Below are 20301 nucleotides of genomic sequence, written 5' to 3' on the forward strand. Positions count from 1 at the left end.
TTTTCTGAAAATATTGAATAGCTAAGGTTTTTTCCTTACTTGGCTCAGACTTGGTATTTCATTCCAACAGTTCAGCTACATTTTTAAAAGGAAGGTTAAATGTCAGGAGCTCTCTGTGATAAGCAACAGGTCACAAGAACTACAGTTTCAAATCTAAAACATTGAAATGCTTTAAAACTAAGGTTGAATTTTTCTCATCTAGATCTGAGCTTATTTTGATTTGAGTCGTGGATGTTTTCTTGACTCAGCCAGCTTCTGCTGAAAGAAAAGTATGTGCATATTTCTAGGCATAGTGGGTGCTATGTCAAATATAGGAGGTGTTTTTGTCACTACATACACTAAAAATATTTGCTACCTCTGGAAATTGACATAGAAAGTGATATGCTGGATCCATCCTGTTTCCCACTGGAAATCTTTGAAGTCTGCTTTGACTTTTAGCATCCTGAATACCATATCATCTGTTCACTAAACTACTTCATGCAACACTTCCTTTTACATTTATAATTTGTACAAAGTTTGTAGGCTGTTAACTGCTTTCATATTTTATTCTTTAATAATTGAAATTAATAATAATAATGAGGCTATGCATAAAAATGAAATACTTTTTGACAACTTGAGTTTTAGGTATTGATGAGCCATCAACTTGTAAACTTGCTTTTGCTTTGCTCCCCATATATTCTCTCTTTCTTCTGCTTTGGATTCTTCATAATCTGTTCAACCTGTCCCTATAGCTATGTTTCCTGCTTGTTTCTGCTTTTTATATTGGCTAATTCTTTTTATATTGGCTAATTCTTTTCATATTCTACTTACATTTCTTCCGTTAACTTTTAAATGCCTTCATTCTCACAGCTCCACTTATTTATCTGCTTCTCCACACACTCTTCACTCCTGTAATGCCCACAGGATTATATCCTCCATATCCTGAGTTTGCCTCTTCTTGCTTGCTGCTCCCTGTCATTGGAATTCTTTACCACCTGACATCTGGCTGGCTCCTTCCTTTTATTTGTTTATAATATTTTTATCTGCTGAGCCTGTTTCCGGTTTTAAGCTTTTTAATTTTTATATATCAGTGTTTTTTATTGTAAGCTTAACTGATAAAGATGTATGAGAAGGGTGGGGTACAAGTATTTAAAAATAACAGTTCCTGATTTTAAAAATGTGCCTCTTTATACTAGCATCTTCTAACTGATCTCAAACATCTACCCCTTTCCTTTCACTTCCCTTCCCTGCTGTGTCTTGCCCATGATTTAAGGTCTGGTGGCAAATTCTTTTGTCCTCTTATGTAATGTATTTAGTCTTGAAAGATGCTTTGCAAATCTTATACCACTTGCAACTTGCTATCATCTGTTGGTAACATTTTATGTTAACATAATGGGTAGAGTGTTCCTGCGTGTGCATGCACGTTTATTTAATATATTTCTACCCCGCCTTTTAGGGCACGTTTATTTGCTTGCTTTTCCAGTCACATGACTGAAAAGGAATGTGCTGCTCCTATGATTATTTTTCTTGACCAAGATCTCTTCCAAATATGGTATCTGCTTAAACAAGTTTGTGTTCTTAAAGGCTAGAGTAGAAGAAATTCTGCCTTCTATTTAACCCTAGTTTAGGACAGGAAAAATGCATTTTTGCTCAGCACTCTTGACTGAAAAATGTAAAATCCATAGATCAACCTTAAAAAATTTTTTAACTGTTTAAAGATAACTTACTGTGCAATCCTGTATGTATCTAGTCAGAAGTTAAGTCCCAATGGGACTTATTCCTGGGGAAGTGAGTGCAGGATTGCAGCCTTAATTTTAGGGTTTAGTAACTTCTTTGTTTAGAAAGCATGCTTTAAAATAAATTACTACTGTGAAGGTAGCTATTGATCAATATAGAGGAAATTATAGGGGTGCGGGGAAAGGACATGACTGACTGCCCTGGGAATCAGAAAAAAATAGTTTGCAGTCTGCAAGGCTAAGGATTGATGGTGTCTTCTGCATGTGCACACACACTACTCATTTTTTGTTATGTTGAGTTTCTTTACACAGGTTAGAGAGGACTGTAATTCAGTGATATATAAATAAAATAACTACTGCTGACTGAAAAAATATTAACCCCTCTGACCTCTACATTGGAGGGGTAGTAAAAGGAAGAAGAGGTTCAGTCAGAAAAACTATTCAAGCTATGTAAAGCTGTATATGGAGAAAAAACCATTCTATAAAGGATGTCTTCTGTGTCTTACAAATATTACTTGATGTGATGTCTGCTTTTTTTGCTGCAGACTTCTAGGGAGGCCACAGATAAGATTAAAATCAGTGAGGCAGAAATAAGTCTCATACATAATTAACAAAATCATTATGGAGCACAAAAGCAGGTTTGACTGAAAAGATTTTTGTGCTACTTCTTCCTGCTACTTAAGTGTTCCATAAACATGCAAAAACTCATACTACTGTTACTTCAGCCCTTTCTAATTCTTCCGAGGTCAAGGCTTTGGTTTGAGGTAAGATAAATTACTCATTTCTGCAGCTGCTTTTATTCCAAATGTCTGAAATATTTTTAACAATCCTATCCGAGCTAGAGAACAAAAGCCATCACATAACCCAAGAGGGGAAGGTCATGTCCATTTTTTTAAAGCCACATTCTTGTTGAAAAACACAGCCAAACAGCCTATTTAGTCTGGTAGAAAATATGGGTTTCCTGAGGAAATTCTGTGGTGTGTCTATAATAATACAGACCTCTTGTGGTGAAAATATTACACGTGCGTGTAGGCAGCATCTGCTGAACCCAAGATTTAAAGGGCACCTTGTTTCTCAGGCTGCCTCATTCTGTTTGCCCTGGCATATTATTCTAGCACATTTACCAACCTTGCTCTTTACAGGGTATTTTATTTTCCAACATGTTCATGCAAGTCGTGGGAGAGTTAGTGGTAGTGTACAAGCAGATGTAATATAACAGCACCTAAAAAACTAAGCACAACTCTCCTACAGGCCTACGCCCCCTCTCTGAATTTGGCTGTTGTGCTATATGAAGAATGGTGCTCCTGATAGAATATATGTGCTAGTAGGCTGCCACAATTGGATGTCACCCAACTACTTTGGCTTTCACCCACTACTGTAATGAATACATTATGGAGATGTAAGGAAGTGATTTAAAGTACAGAATGTGCATTTTCATGTATTGATAAGAGTGTTGTGGGTTTTTTAAGCATATTGACCTGATATTACATAAACTTTCCACAGTAGTTTGTTTATCATTCAATATACTTAGCTTCCCCTTGTATCAGAAACTTGAGCCAGAGCAGCAGGAGGACATCATGTTTGCTTTCCACTATGTCAATGTTTGAGGTCCACCAGGCCATCAATGGAACAGTTCTTAAGTATACTGGAATTCATTCGTTTCCCAAAATTCAGAAGGACACCCAACCCAGTTGGTCTACCACTGTGGCAGCAGTACAGAAGATGGTGATCTGACCACACAGCTAACATTGTATATATATTTATAACGTATATATTTTTACACCTGCCAACTTGGGATAATTTTCCATTCATCTGCTGAAGTGGGCTCTAGTCCATGAAAGTGACTATAATTAATTGCTTAGTCTTTAAAGTTGCAGCAACACTGTTGTTTATGCTGCAACAGTTTATTATCTCTTTGGAAACTCATGGCAGTAACTCATTAAGTTATAATCTGATATGATAGATGCCTTCTTGCCAATCCCAGTAATTCCAGGTGAAAATATAATTCAGTTTAAATAGAAATACAGGCAACTCATTCCTAAGAATATGTTCTAACTAGCACTGAATAAAGTGTGTATAGTGCTTTGGTGGTAATTCAACCCTAGTATTCCCCAGTGTAGTAATGCTGTGGGCTGTTATGTAACATGTAAGGCAGAGTCCCTTAGTCCTAGGAGGAAGCTCAGGAAGGTAAGAGATGTGGTTTAATGATTCTGCAGCTGAGAGGGGCAGGGAACTAGACGCAGTTAAGAGGGAGAAAATATGAAGTGGCAGTGTTGGTGTTTGCCTTAATTCTGAGAGGAGACGATTCCACAGAGATGGTGCCACAACAGAAAAGGCTCTCATTGTGCTTGTCATCTCTCTAGGCTGCTGCACAACCAGGAAGGCCTTTTCAGCAGACCTCAATGACAGCTCAGGCCAACACATAACAAAGAACTCTGTCAGGTAGCCTGATCCCAGGTTATTTAAGGGTTCACATGTTTTTTGTTAGATGTTACAAGGAAATAGCACTCATATAGGAGTGGGGCATAAGTTTTGTCTTTTACAATTGTTTGGTCCTTAGACTCGACAAAATTATATGCTAGTCTGGTAGCTCACAGAATCTAGTTAGTTTTCAGTGGGGTTTGCCTGCAACCAACTATGGACATCCTATGAGTTTATAAATCACCCTGAAATTCCATTCATGTAAACATGCATTTATGTGGATACATTGGTACATCAATAATAATAATAATAATAATAATAATTTGTACCCCGCCCATCTGGCTGGATTTCCCCAGCCACTCACAATGTGGTGGCAGAGGAGTTTACACTATTGTAACACAAAAGTAGGACCTGCTTTAACTGAAGGAAGAATGAATATGGTGTCAACAATAATAACTGATGTTTGTGCCACCATGAATATGTGCAGATAAATTATGAAAGTTTGTTTCTGTAATCCTTGGTTTTGATATTGGGATGAAGGGTCCAGTATTCACGGGTTTGTGCTTCAGCTCATATTCTAAAAGGAGTCCATTTTATAGCAAGCCTTTCTAAGGAAAGAGACAGCAAGGGAACTGCACTCTGGCTCCATTCCGCTTGCAAGCGTTATGAAGAGTGCAGTAGATTAATATTTAATTGTTTATTTGCTGCTGCAAAGACTCTGCTGCCTCATGCTGCATGTACCCAGCTACTTATGGGTAATGTGTGGCAGCAAGGTAGCAGCTGTCTTCCCTGTTCAAAATAACACAAGGTTTTGTGTTTTTTTAATCCACACAATGTCTTCCTTAAAAATAGTCTTTAAATCTAATGCTTATTTGTACTGTGTGTGTGTGTGTGTGTAGGTATGTGTGTGTGTAAGGTGGCCCTTTTGAAGGGAATGCTGTAAAATAAAATTTGTTTTGAGGCAGATATGCCATTGATATTAACCCTTCACATGCCCACATCAGAAGATAATTTAAAAACATCAGAGTCCTGGTGGTGACACCCTAAATATTAGCAAATGTATTGTGGCATAAACTGCTTTGGGCGAGAGCCCACTTTATCAGATGTAACTTATGAAAGCTTTTGTCACAATACATTTGATCTGGTAATCTGTTTAAAACACAGATGACACAACAGTCTTGAAATAGTATATTGCTATGGAATACTATAAAGGCCAAGTAGAACAGCATTTTATAAAACTAATCTAAGAATATGCAAATATTAATTCAATTTAATATTTCTAATATTGTGTAGCATGTGTAGGTATAGAAATCACCCACAGAATGAAGCTAAGATCACCTGTATCACTTACAGTACAATCCTATCAGTATCTTGAGAAATAAGTCACTGCATTGAAAGGCATTTACTCCTAGGTAAATGTGTTTAGGATTGCAGCTTTGATGTCATAACAGATGGATCATGGTAATACTCATCCTAGATCTTTCTACAAGGAAGGGCTGTAACTCAATGGTAGAGCATCTGCTTTACATGCACAAGATCCCAGGTCCGATCCCTTGCATCACCAGGTAAGGCTGGTCCACATTCCCTGTCTAAAATCCTTAACTACTGCCTGTCATTGTAGACAACAGTGAGCCAGTGTCAGGGCTTGCACATAACTATGTTAAGAGCACCGGAAGAGGCTTGAGAAATGTGGGGCAGAGAGCTATAACTCCAATTTGCTAGCCTTGCACTGGATGTTCATGCAACTTTTGCCATTATGACAGCTTAAACCCAAGTTGAGAGGATTCAGCTGCAATTTTTTTTAAAATGCATTTAAAGTTCCACAGCTCATGACTCATTGTTGCAACAACTGATTAAGATGCTTTGGCTGGTAAATTCTAAACTACTCGCCCTGAGTTTATCCAGTCAGAAGACTGCAGAACCTCTTGTTCTCTCCTCTCAGTCCCTCATCTCTTCCCTTTTGGCCATGTCTCTCCCCCCCCCCCATATCTTCTCTACCTTCGGTCTCACACTTCTCTTTCTCCCCAATCCACCTCTCACATCTGTGAGCATCCCCTTCCCACCCCTCCTCCCTAACACACGGGCTCTCGCGGCGAGCTTTCACCGCCTTAGGATAATAGCATAGCTGCCTTAAATTATTCCTCCAGCACATTCCTTTTTGTTTTTTTGTTTTTTAAATGAAAACAGTCCAGTCCAAGTGACCAAAACGTTTCCAAACTTGGCATGCGTTCTATCCAAACCTACATTCATAATGAGCGAATTCTAATATTACTCAACATTAATGCAGCTGCTTAACATGGAAAGGCTACTAGAACTACTATTCTTACAGTAAAGAGCACTAAGCACTTTCCTAAGAGAAAGTTGCGGCGATATTCCTATATGCGTGCATCAGCCATAAGCACGGCTAGGCAGGAGCAAGTCCCATCAAGTTTGATGTGTTTACTCTCCCTGGCAATTAGGTTTAGGAGAGCACTCTTACCGGCTCGCCTCTTGCTTATATTTTGCAGTCATTTAAGCTTTCAGCTGAATGCTTGCGGGCTGCACTTTTCCCGTTTCATTGCAATTCGACTCCACTACTGTTTACATTTGTGTGTGTGTGTTATATGGGGGGCTAACGTTTCATGGTGTGGGTGTGGGTGTGTGTGATGAGCTTATGCCACAACAATACCGCACCGGTTCGCCTTCGCAGCGCTGCGAGGCTCTTTGTGGGCCCACGTCTCTCCCTCATTTCTCTTCTTCCGCCTCAGAGCAGGCAGCACCTCCGCCGCGGCTGAGCCAGGCCCTGAGCGGCTCCCCCGGCGAGGGGCCCCTTCCTCTGAGGCGTCCGCCTGCCGCTCCCTTCCTCCTCCTCACAGACCAGCCGCCTCCCCTCCCCCTCCCCTCCCGTCGGCCTCTGCCTCTCCTGCTCGCTCCCGCGGCGCGTTGGCCCAGACCAGGAGCGCGCACGTCGCCGCCACGGCTCCCTGCAGCTGCTCCGGCCCGGCTCTCGCGGCCCGCTCCGCCGTCTGCGCTTCTCCCCCGCCGGTCTCTCTGTCTCGCCCGGCCGCCTGTGAAGAAGGAAGCCGGCGGCGGCGGGGAGGGGCCCCAGCGCCCCGCGACGCGTCCCTCCGACGACAACGACGACGACAACCCTCGTCGAGCTCGCGCCTCGCGGACCGAGCGACCAACCGCCGCCGCCTTGTCCCCTCCCCTCCCCCTCCGCCCTGCCAAGAATCCCTCAGGTAGGAGCCGCCCCGGGCCTGCGAGTGCCGCCCGCTTCTCTCCTGTTCTCCGCGGCGCAAGATGGAGCCTCACCCAGCTGGCTTCAAAGAAAGGAAGGAAGGAGAGCGCCTTTCTCTCTCCTGGAGCCTTTCGGGCGCAGTTTTTGGTCGGCGGAAGGCAGCACCCCTGCGCCTCCCTCCTTCTTGCACCCCGGGGTGCCCGTGGGGTTTACTGGGGTGGCACCATTTCCGCCGCTTCCTCTACACCCCCCCCCCCGGTTTCTGTATCAAATTGTACAATTAGGTGGGTGGAGTTGACGGACCCTTCTTTCGCTGGGTGCCTGGATAATAGACATCCAGACAGGGCAGCAATAGGTTGAAGTAGATCTGGACAGCCTTTTTTTCTTTTTCCTCCCCTCCATGTAGGGGAGACGGGGTGGGTGGCTTGGTCTGCAACACACACACACAAATACACGGGGCGCTTCCTCCACCTTATTTCATTTGTTTTTTTCAGAGGCCCTCACAAAATTAAAACTATGACTTTTTGTGGTGGTTGAAGCTGTCTAAATTTGCAACAACGCCACAGGCACCCTCAAGTTGTGCTTTCACATAAATATAACTAAATTGAAACAAAAAACCGAATCCTTTAAAATAATCCTAGGGGGGGAAAGGAGGGAAGCCTCTCCTCTCCTCATCTTCTGCCTATCACCCAAGTGTGAACAAAAGGGCTATGTAGGTGAGCAAGCATATTAAAGTGTAACTTATTTAACTAGCCAGAGTAAGGCAGATGAGGAGTCTTAACAGCTTTTTGGCCCAAGTGGAATGATGGAAAAGGTTATCATTCCCATGCCCCAAGACCTATTTAATTTCCCCCAGTGCTGATAATGAGGCACCATCTAATACAGACACAGAACGACTGTGTCTTCCCTATGAATGTCCCAGGAAGGACAATTATGTTCCAGTATGGGGTTGGAGGGAGAAAGCAGGGATAAGCTTCTGTCAGTCTGCCCTCTATTCCTGAACTGCTATGGTCACTCAGTAGCAGGGAAAGATATACATCTTGTGGTTTTTATAACAGTATCTCTCTAGAATTTGTCTTGTTAAGTGTCCTATTAGTTAACAAAGGCACTTTGGGCTGTTCTCTTTGTGTGTGCCTTCTTGTTTATATCTAACCAACTAAATGTTTAATGAAAAACTCTACTTGTCCCTGTATTTTGTACATGTGTAAGCATACCTTTAATATATGGGATTGATAAAAATTTGCATTGCTAGTTACTTAAATATTATCTTGATTAGCGCTACCTGCATTTATTAAGACCTGCTGCTTAAGTGCATCTCATTTAGACTATTACATGCATAGCATTAGTGTGTGCTTTAGAATTGTTCTATGGGATCTAAGTTTATGCTTGTAAACATTTACAATGCAATCCTAACCCCCAATCTGTGCTTCTGGAGGGTAGTTGGAGCCAACGCATATTCCCGTACACTGTTCTCTACACTTGCAGGGTATCTGGTACTTCTGGTGCTACAGAGTATCTCACTGCAGCACAGGAGGGATGGCAGATGCAAATGTATTATTGGTGATGGATCTGCTGGAGGACCCCCATTACCAAGGTATTTGGGGTGGAACTGGAGTAACAAGGATCCTCTGTATCCTAAACTGGTCCACTTCTCAGAGAGGGGTCCAAATTGGGTGCCTCTGCTGCACCAGTCTGCAGCAAAAATTGTGATTTCAATCTCTATCTTCCAGTCTAGACGATGCAAGTAGGAGGGCTTTGGAGACACCAGTGGTTCTATCACTCCATTTTGCCCTGCTGTTTCCCATCCAGAGGTAGGATTGCTCCCTTAGGCTGCAATCCTATACACACATCTGGAAGTAGGTCTCAAATTCATGTGTGGTTTACTTTTGATTGCACTATTATTATTGTCGTGCATTTAGCTTGTACATATTTTAAGGTTAGATGTTAATTTTATGGTAGATGTTTAGGAGAAGTATTTCTGTTCATGCAGATATAAGAAAATGTTTGTTGAACATCTTAAGTTTCGTCACAGTCTTTGCAAAACTAGTGAAGAGCATGGTAAAGTAGTCTCTAGCATGTTTCAGAGTTCTGCTATTGATAGTGTCTTCATTTTGCATCTTCAGATTTTTATTTGGAGGATAGAATTAGGCATTTGAGCATATGTCAGGATCCCAGTGAAAGCTATTAAATTTGCCTAAGAATGTACACCAGACTGATTTTATCTCCAATACCTATTACAATATGAGAATTCCAGTTGCAATGTTTTTTGTTTAATGGTAAAAGCCAGAAATGCAGCATGCCAACTGTCCCCCCCCCTTAGGAGTGAAGTTGATTAGGCCAGAAGATATCTGCTTGCACAAATGCCCTCTCTATTAGAGGAGTCCCTGTGAGAAAGCATTCCAGCCTGCATTTTGACACAGCTTATTGACCAGACGGCTTATTCACCAGACTACTTTGGTGGGAACCATTTCCATCAATCTCCCTCCTGAATGAACAGGAATGATGGGAATTGCAGTCCATGCGCTTGAAAAACCATTCCTGACCTAAGACATGTTTTGTGGCCACATGGGGTAGCACCCTCTGGCTCTGGTCAGTGCCCGGATGGAAAATCACCTGTATCCTCCTCTCTGAGTAATGGAAGAAAGGCAGGATACCAAATGTTATAATTGTTTTATAATAATGCTTGTTCTGCTCTTTGCTACAGGAACTGCAAAGAGCAGCATACAAGCTTACTGCGACAAGATGGAAGAGTTCTATCCTTGACCGGATAACAATTTTAGGATTGATAATAGAGTTGTTACCGGATTAAAGAGATAATAATTGATTAATTGTATGAGTCTTTGTCAGTTAACAGAGTACACTTGCGTAAGGTAAAAACAATAGAATGGAAACAAGATGAGTAATTTCTGTGTTGTTAGTGCATACTCACATATGTTGTATGTGAAAGGGGGAACACCTTTTAAAATACTTGCTATTTGCAGTTTTATAACTTTTATAAAATATTATGCTTAAAAATATGCTGTTTGATTAATCCAGGTAATTTTTTTTTGGCCAATTAACAGTGCAATCCTATATGTACCTACTTGGAAGTAAGTCCCATTGACTTATTTGCAGTTTCCTTCCAAATAAATGAATTAAGTGGGGAAAATTATATATTCATAAGACTTAGGCACATATAAGATTGCAGTGTAAAAGTTGTTAAAACTGATTAAACATTGTAGGTTCTTTATTTAATCCTGTATGGCCTGCCATTTTGTTAAATTAATGTTCAATTCAAGATACTGGACCTGATTCATTACTGCTTCTTAGTAGCATAAAGCAAATAATAGCATAAAGCTAATCTTAACATTTTCATTGTTTGGGATATTTTTAACTAGAGGACGTTGCATATACACCTTTCCTTTTATTAATAGCCTGTATAACTTTCTCCTGTATCCATCTCTTTCCCCGGTTTGTCCCTGCAACAATTAATTGTTTATCCACAAAAAATAGTAGAATAATATTGCATCAGGCCCTAGTCCTATGTGAGGACCTAGTTCAAAGTGCTGATTTTATGGTAATCTTTAAAGCCCTTAATTGCTTTGGAGCAGGATAACTGAAAGATCACGTTTTCTCACATACACCTAACTGAACATTGAGATCCCCTTCAGAGGCCTGCTTCGGTTGCCCTTGCCAAGTGAAGTAAGACAGTGGCTACCAGGTCTTTTTGTGCTGGCTCTTCAACTGTTCAATGCCCTTCCTAGAGAGGATCAACTGGTACCTTCTTTATGGCCATTCTAGGACCATTTGTTGCCCTTAGCAACAACCACCAAAACAACAACGACAACAACACCCAAAACTGTATGAAATTAAGTGTTTTATACTAAACCACTCTTGAGTGTTGTGAATTTTTTCAGTAACTTGGTTTCATTATTTTTCCTGGATATTTAATAGCAAGTTGTTATATATTTTTGTTACATTTTATTTTATCATTTTTGTAAACCGCCCATAATTAAATGTTTTTAAGTGGCATTAAATTATTAAAGTAAATAATAATGGTGGTGGTGGTGGAATATACATGGTGTCCTCTCCTGCTTCTGGCTATAAGTAAAACATTGGAAGTGTGCCTGCTGCACACCATGACTGCATGCAAGACAAATGCCCTACTTGAGAGCCAGTGTGGTGTAGTGGTTAAGAGCGGTAGACTCGTTATCTGGGGAACCGGGTTCGTGTCTCCACTCCTCCACATGCAGCTGCTGGGTGACCTTGGGCTAGTCACACTTCTCTGAAGTCTCTCAGCCCCACTCACCTCACAGAGTGTTTGTTGTGGGGGAGGAAGGGAAAGGAGAATGTGAGCCGCTTTGAGACTCCTTCGGGTAGTGAAAAGCGGGATATCAAATCCAAACTCTTCTTATATATAATATGTATTTATAATACACACATTCTGCTTTGTCATGTATATACTTGGCAGGAAGCATTGATACATGCCAGCTTCCTATGTTGTGTGTTACACAGCATGTATTATGTTTTGATTTATTTATTTATTTATTTATTATTTATGCCGACCCATCTGGATGGGTTTCTTGGCAGCTCCCAACAAAACACTAAAAACCAAAATAAAACTTAAAACATTAAAAACTTCCCTAAACAGGGCTGCCTTCAGATGTCTTCTAAAAGTCAGATAGTTGTTTATTTCCTTGACTTCTGATGGGAGGACGTTCCACAGGGCGGGCGCCACTACCGAGAAGTTCCTCTGCCTGGTTCCCTGTAACCTCACTTCTTGCAGGGAGGGAACTGCCAAAAGGCCCTCGGTGCTGGACCTCAGTGTCCGGGCTGAATGATGGGGGTGGAGACACTACTTCAGGTATACTGAATGACCAGGTGCATGTGGGATTCATGCAACTCCTTACTTTGAATTCACTTCACTTCAGCATAGGAAGCTTGTTGTACATGAAGCAGCACCACAATAAAAGCTATCTGGAACCAGTATATAAGTGGCCTTGATCAATCTACCTGTACATTACAACAAAGCCACTGGCATAGCTGCTGCTGAGGTTAGTGGAGAAATCCTCCACAGACAGTGTGGACTCCAGTGAGCACCATGACACTTTGAGGATAGATGATCCTCAATGTTCACATTGACAAGGTCATTGATAATAAAAGGGCTTGTGCTTCAAATGGTTGATAATTGTTTCCTAATTGGATGACCTCTTGTTAAGACACTGTATTTCAACACCACTTCGAAGGCCAGATTACATGTTGGCTGGTATACCATTAGCACCTCTAGTCTACCCACCTTTCTAAAATGTTCTTCAGCAGACAGGTGAGGTGTTGAAAATTAATGTAAGTTTTTTTTTAAAAGTTAAGCTCGTTTGATGGAGAAATTATTGAATTAAATAGTTCAGTGTCATCTTTCTAAGTAACAATGTAGTTTTCACAGATTGCTGAACAATTACAACATAAGTAGTTTTGTGTGCCATATTACCTAATTCTTTCTAGGGCAAGTTTAATAACAACATTTCCATAAAAATTCAATTGATGCCATTGCTTTTGAAACAATCTGGGGGGAAAACAATCCTTTCATAAAAATGCACCTGTTTAATGAATGAGCTCTTCTTAAGGTCAGAGTTGACATCATACTGATTTACTTCTGGTATATATTCAAATATTCTCTAAAACAGATAAATATTTCAAAGCTTACATTCATTTAGAAACTTCCTTTTTTCCAATCTTGATACCAAGACCACAGTTAGTATTTTGGAAATGTAGACTAGAGCGTCATCTTTGAGGGAAAGAGACCTAGAATAAACAAGAAGCAGGTATACAAACAACCAGTAAAGAGAGAATGAATTACACCACTACTGAGCCCATATTAGGAGACCAACCAGTTAAGAGGCTTTTAAGAGACTGATCAACAATGAGTTACATAAAACCTTTGGTTTGATTGAATCCTTATCAAAACAAGAAGGATTTACATGGGAGATGTCATATCTATCTATGAATGAATAGGAGAGCTGCTTCATAACGAATTCATGATACCTATGCCGGAAAGCAGGAAAGAAAAACCAATGTCTGGTACTTCACAATTGATTCCACTGGCCTCCCATCCTGAGTTTGCGAATATAGGCAGGCACTGTAAATTTGGGGCATTAAAGAGAAAATGCTATTAGAAGCTTAAATATTTTTATAATGATATAAAAGGTAGTTTGATATAAAAGGGGAGATAGTTTAATTTCCTATGGATGCAGAAACACTTTCTTAATGAAAGCTAAAATAAGAGAGCAGACCCTGCATTCTTAACTATCTTAGAATAGAGGATAAGAATACAGTTGAGAGAGGACTGGTCTCTAGTATATAGGAAAACATGGAAATTGATTGTGGCAGAGAAATCGCAGCAGTCCATAATTCACTGTAGACTATCCATTCTTAAAATCAGTGTCCAGATGCACATTATAAACTGTATTAAAACCATTACCCTCAATTTATGGCAAGGCTGTGTGGCCAAAGTAATGTGCTACCACTTGTGCAAACACTTTCTGGTCTTTATTTTTCCAGGAGCTAACCACAAAGCAACAAATAAATATTGACTCCCAGTTAGGACTTCTGAATAGTTCTTCTAAAATGACACAGATATTAAATGTAAAGCTCTGATTCTGTATCTATTATTGACAGTCTGGTTTTGAAAAAAGACTATGAAAGGAGCCACAAGAGAGTATGCAAAATGTGAAGTATTATGTCAGAGACGCTAACATAAGCTGAGCATGGGGGGGATGGGGGGCCAAATTATTTTTGGAATGGTTTGATTTTATTTTATTATTTGTATTCACACACGCGTTAAGCAATGGAGTACCACCATAAAATATTGATGTCCTTTTAAATGTGTTTGTTAGAAGGGAGGTTATTGGTTTGTTCTTGTTCTTGTTTTTATTATGTATTTTGTATTCTCATTTTGTATCTTTATGTTGTGAACTGCCCATGATCTTCAGATGAAGGGCAGTACAGTATACAAAGTTAAGAAATAGAAATAAAATAAAATGTCAGTATACACTTACTGGAATGGCTTTTTCAATTCTTGGTCATGTCAGATATACCTGAAAAGAACTAAGAAGAAAAATATGAAAAAATGAATCCTAAGCTATACATAATAGCCTCTGAAACATTATTTTTTTAATAAACAAACTTAGTTGGTCTCTAAGGTGCTACTGGAAGCAAATTTTTTAATTTTTAATTTTGTTTTGACTATGGCAGACCAACACGGCTACCTACCTGTAACTGGAATTATTTTTTATGTTTCTGTAAGTTTTATCATTATGAAACCAATAAAAATTAATTTAAAAAGAAACTTGCAGTTCACTGTGATTTTCTTTAAAGCACCAATCATTGTAATGCTGAAACTCTGTGTAATATTTATTTGTGCTAAATCAAAAATTAATGCAAAAATGTAAAATTAGCAGAAATCCATGCTGTAGTATATTGATAGTGTTTTGGAGTGGTATTTGATTAATGAGTCTGTTGATAAGATGTCTTGTTTAGGTGTTGGTTTGTGCCCTGTGCTGTTTTGTCTAATTTTGGAGGGCATTGTAAATATTTCCCTGCTGAATGCTACCTTATTTTTTTTTTTTACATCTCTCCCTCTTTCTCTCTCTGTTTTGGTAGAAAATGATGCATCCTGTTGCCAGCGGTAACTCCCCTTTCTGTGGGCCTGGGAAGAGTTCTTGCCTTAATGATGACAACGTGACACCCACTGATCAGTTTGATTTGTATTCCACACAACAAACCAAGTATAGCCACACTGTCAGCCACAAGCCAATACCATGCCAGAGACAAGATGCGTTAAATGAACCACATTTGCAGACCACAAGTGGCAGGAGTATAGAGACGAAAGATGATATAAAGAAAAAGAAAAACCTCAACAGATCCGGTAAACGTGGAAGACCTTCGGGGACCACAAAATCAGCGGGCTACAGAACGAGCACAGGTAGACCGCTGGGGACCACCAAAGCAGCTGGATTTAAGACAAGTCCAGGTAGACCCTTGGGTACAACTAAAGCTGCAGGATACAAAGTCAGCCCAGGGAGACCTCCAGGTAGCATTAAAGCTCTATCACGGCTTGCAAATCTAAGTTATACTTGTAGCAGCGCAGCATTTCCCTATGCTGTGGTACATAACAGAGGAGTGCATGCTGCTGGTGAAACAAGTAGCAAAATCAAGCAACCCGCTGAGTGAAAAACGAGGAATTAAGTAACATTTCCTCAGTAATTCTTTTTAAATTATCTGAGTTGTGGCATGTTTTTTTCACTTCTTTTGTAACGTTTCCATAACTTACTTTCCTACATTTTATTTTTTTAAAGATGTCATATCATAATCACTTAATGTTTCTTACGTTTACAAGCGGACTCCTCAGTGGTGCCCTTGTCTATTTCCAGAAAATAATTACTAATATTCTAAGTGTCAAAGTTATTGTCTGGCCATTTTAGTTATGTGGTTAGCAATTCAACTAGCAGAATTCTGCATCCTAGGTTATTTATAGACAAATTAAAGACTTGGTCAACAAGTAACCAGAATAAACTAATAGAAACCAATTATTCAGGACAGAATTACCAGGAATAGTTCTGTAAAGTTTGCAGTGTATGTGTCTCTTTTTTCTTTTCCTTTTTGTGAATAGGAAGAAGTAGAAAAAGAACTAAAATTTCCACAATGGCTGGAACTTAACACGGACCTCAATATTTGTAGATACTTCAAAATTTCAAAACTATATTTTTTAAAAAGTGGTCATTCCAGGCAGTCATTGCATTAAAGTGCTATCAGTTTCAAGTAATCCAAACAAAAAAAATCCTGTGTAGCACCTGATATATATCCAAAGTGCTATTTTCCATTAAAGTATGGTAGCTCTCCTGCATATGCTAACTGTTGGACACTGACTTAAAATTTATAAAAGCCTAAGACTACACATACCAAATCAAAAAGAATTAAATATTTGAAATATTTTATAATTTAACTTCTAAAAAGTGCTATCAAATATGCAAATAATGTACAGGTGTAGTAAAAGTTGTGGCTGAGATTCTGCACATTTGTGTGCTCATAAATCCAGTCCATTTAGTGACATTTGGCATACACAGATATATGTGAGATTTGCCCTGTGTTCTCAAATCTGTCAATAAATGTACACATTTTAAGTGACTGCAATATCTGCATAGATGGCAGCAGTTTTTTAGGATTTCAAATATTTGGTGTGGTTGAAAATTATACCTTTCAGATAGATAATCTTGTCATGTTTAATAATTTTGCCAGTGGAAGTCTTATTTATCACACATACTGTACTAAGAGAGCGTATATCTACCAAAGGATGACATTTCATGGATCATAATTGGAAATGATACAGTTGATGCACACAAGCAAGTTGCAATTTGATGTGTTTATAGACCCCAGATATATAACAAACTATTGGAATACATCTATGCATGGAGGTGCAGAACTATACATACATTTTGACATTTTGTGCACCTAAAATAAATGTTCTGCATTGAATTGGATATGTGTTGTTATTTTTAAAAATGTGTATGTCTGAGAGAGAGACACTGTATAATACACACATTACGTTGTAACTGAATAAACTCTCAATATTGAATATATTCCAAATATTTCTTTAGAACTAAAACTATTCTGAAAATAAGTTTACATATAGTTATAGATTAAAAATTTAAATTTGTATCTTCAAATACGCAAGAGAGAGGCTATAGATAAATATTTGCTAATTCATGGGGACAGACTTCTTTCAGGTTAATTAGAGAGATGAAAATAAACAGTATTGATTCTTTTCCTTTGTAAGATAAATATTGTGGCCTGCTGACATTTTGATGACAATTCTGATTTTAGTAATGACAACTTAAGAAATGGATGTCATTTCATGCCTTTTTTATCAGGAAAAAAGCAGCAAGCCTTCAGGTGTTCCAGTGATGCCTAACTCATAATGAGCTGGACTTTATCCTGTATTTTATAATAGGTGTGTTGAATTGTTTTGGGGGGACTTTGTATGCACTGGCAACCTTGAACCTCAACAGTACTGGAAGGCTCTTTATTCATGTAAACTAATGGCAGCTAAATGCTGGTAAAATAATTTTTTGCTGAAGCTATGAAGTCCATTATATATTTCCTCAAGAAACTTCGGAATATGAAACTCGTACTAATTTTCCCCACAGTGGTGCAACTTCTGACACACACAGTGCTAATGTGAGCTAGTTCACCCTCAGGACATATATTGTGTTGGCTGTTTTGTTAGATGGTTCTTTCTTTTCCAATCCAGAGGCTGCTTCAGACCCTTTCTGAACTCTCTCTAGGAAAGCAGCTGAATGTAAAAACTACAAGAACGGCACACCTTACTGGCAAGGAGCAAGTTGCATGTCACCAATGTACCTTTGAGTAACTCTACTTACCTCCTCCTGTTTTTTAAAGCTACCCTTTTATTTCTCACGTGTGCATCTCCTCAATGGTGCCGTGCAGTGTGTTGGGAGACAACGCAGATGCATTATTGCTCTAGTATAATGAATTTTGTATTCACGTATGCTGAGAAAATAATGAACTCATCTAAGCAATTTATGTTCATTTATAGTGCTTATTAATTATATCATATGGAAAACTTACCCATTAAAATAACTTAATATTGTAAGTTGGGTGGGGGGCAGAAAAACCCTCTTTAATTTCTCTAAAGGGTAGTTTAACGCCTGGATTTGTCAATGAGGCCAGAAAAACACTGTTGGGCATTTCTTGATTCCAGTTCATTTTATCCTCTACTGCGGTTTACAAGTGCCATGCTGTGGGGGGAAACAGAAGTCAAGAACTTGAGATGTTTGAATGGTATATTCAAATATTTTTGCTACTCCTGTATATAATCTCCAGAATACATTGTGTTTTTCTTTTTTTCTTTTTTTTTTTGTAACACTCTCTTGTCATGACAAACACTGAAACAGCATGTTAATTCCTATACTTTGATATTATTGGAGAGGGGGAGGAGGAATGTCCCTTTCTCCTTGTAGTATTAATACATGATTTGTAAAGCAAATTGATAATTTTATATTATATAATTAATTCTGCTCTTCATAAGTTAGGATTGTTGATGTGTATTGGCACTGTTCAGAAAATCTACATGTCAAACTTGTGTTCACTTTTCTTTTGATTTAAAAATAGCTTTTTTCACCTTTTGATAAAGCAATTAGCATAATTAAACATTAAGAGAGATCTACACTACAGCCGCTATTTTAAACACTTACCGAAATTGCTGTTCACTTTCTGGTGAAATTTACTTAAACCGTAGAACCAAATAATTTTACTTCTATTTTTGAAGTCTTGCACTGGATATTTTCAAAATCTTTACACACACACAAACAAACAAACAAACACAAACACTGCTGTAAGTTTAATTAGGGGCTAACTATTGTGAAGGTGGCATTTTTAAAAAGACAGGTAATTTTCTTAAATGCATCCAGGTTCTTTCATGTTTTGCAAGTTTTGAGGATAGAACTTCCTGATCAGGACTCATCTGGCATTTCTGTTTTGCAGTGGTCCATTTCAATTATGTTTTGAAGTTGCTTTTGGTCTTAGGACAAACCCAGCAAGTCAGGATAATGCATAAGGGATGAGATATTCCCTAATCTACAATGCAGAAGGCAGTTAATATCAGAGCATTAACTTTTGCCTTCTTTTGAAAGACATAGTAGTAGAGATAACTTTACAGCTATTTCCTAAGTTGTCATTTTTGTTTTTATTACTGTATGTATAGAGCAGCATCAATCAATTTATTAAATACAAAACAGTTTCTTGTAATCAGAGTTCTTGGATTCCACTTATATTCACATTATGTTTTATTATTATACATATATTTAACATAGTTCAAACATTATTATACATGTAAGAAAATACTAGAGCGGCCTTTCCTTCTGATTTTTTTCCAGATAGATTAATCTAGGTTCTGCGATGTGTAATCTATTTCATCTTGAAAGTTATAGTAATTTTATGAAATTTTCAGAAATCTGCTTAAATGGGCCGTTTTAAGATTCTCATCTTTCACTGTTTGCTTTTCTGATGGGATGGGTTATTTTGGTGGAAACAGTTGCTCATTAATTATCACCCTGTCTTCTGCTGTAAAAAGTCTGATTAGATACTGTGTATGTTCTTATGTCCATGAACTTCAGCTACTCGTGTGCAATTGTCTGTATGGGAATGGAGTAGTGTTCATGATCTGTATTTACGTCATCATATGGATGTATATTTATTAATAAAGTAATTGCTTTAAACACCAAATAACTTTATTATGTTTTATATTCTTGCCACCCTCACCCCCATACAGTATAACTTGAAACCCAGCAAACACTTGTTAAATTAACCAGCTTTCCAGATGAATGAAGCAACTCTTCAATTGTTACCCATAAAAAGAAATGGAAGGTTTTGAACTACTTTTTTATATGCTTTCCCTGGCTTGTTCTCTATCAGATGGATATATTTTCCAAACAAAAATAATTCCCAACTCCCTTCTCTCCCCCACTTTATTTTCTGAAAGTATTAGGGATTGGGCCCACCATATAGGGATTACTTTCCGTACTCCCTTCCTGTTTGTTGTGATCTCCAGGCCAGCTTACCCATCAGAATTAGGATGCTGGGCAATGCATTTAGTGGCCATAAACAGCAATACTGCAGCCCCTCTATTTCTTGAAAGACTTTCAGAAATGTTATAAGACCACCTTGCATTAATTTTAATGACAGTTCAAACCTTGGTTTGAGTGACTTCAGGTTTTTTATTTATCTTTATCTGAACTTTATTATATGTATGTTTTCAACTTACATCAGCAGAATTGCTCTGTAATTTGACAATGAAACCATTTTTACAGTGGTATTGCATATAGAGGAGGGGTGGGGAACTGGATCAGATCAGCAGGCTGGATCCAGATCTGAGCCACCCTCTGCTGACCACTT

The 20301-nt window shown here is 38.8% G+C and overlaps 1 protein-coding gene across 1 annotated transcript; it reads left to right on the forward strand.

The window, feature by feature from the left end:
* The first annotated feature begins 7027 nt into the window (after nucleotides 1-7027).
* Nucleotides 7028-19632, forward strand: C2H5orf24 (chromosome 2 C5orf24 homolog). Its single transcript, XM_033140120.1, has 2 exons — nucleotides 7028-7357; nucleotides 14992-19632. Exon 2 carries the CDS (start codon nucleotides 14995-14997, stop codon nucleotides 15559-15561), a length of 567 nt encoding a protein of 188 aa, XP_032996011.1. The 5' UTR covers nucleotides 7028-7357; nucleotides 14992-14994; the 3' UTR covers nucleotides 15562-19632.
* The last annotated feature ends 669 nt before the right edge of the window (nucleotides 19633-20301 follow it).

This window comes from Lacerta agilis, chromosome 2 (genome assembly GCF_009819535.1).
Source record: "Lacerta agilis isolate rLacAgi1 chromosome 2, rLacAgi1.pri, whole genome shotgun sequence".
NCBI classification, from domain to species: Eukaryota; Metazoa; Chordata; class Lepidosauria; order Squamata; family Lacertidae; genus Lacerta; species Lacerta agilis.

Excerpts from the sequence above, each read along its gene's own strand:
- C2H5orf24 (XM_033140120.1), top strand. The coding sequence starts at position 14,995 with ATGATGCATCCTGTTGCCAGCGGTAACTCCCCTTTCTGTGGGCCTGGG.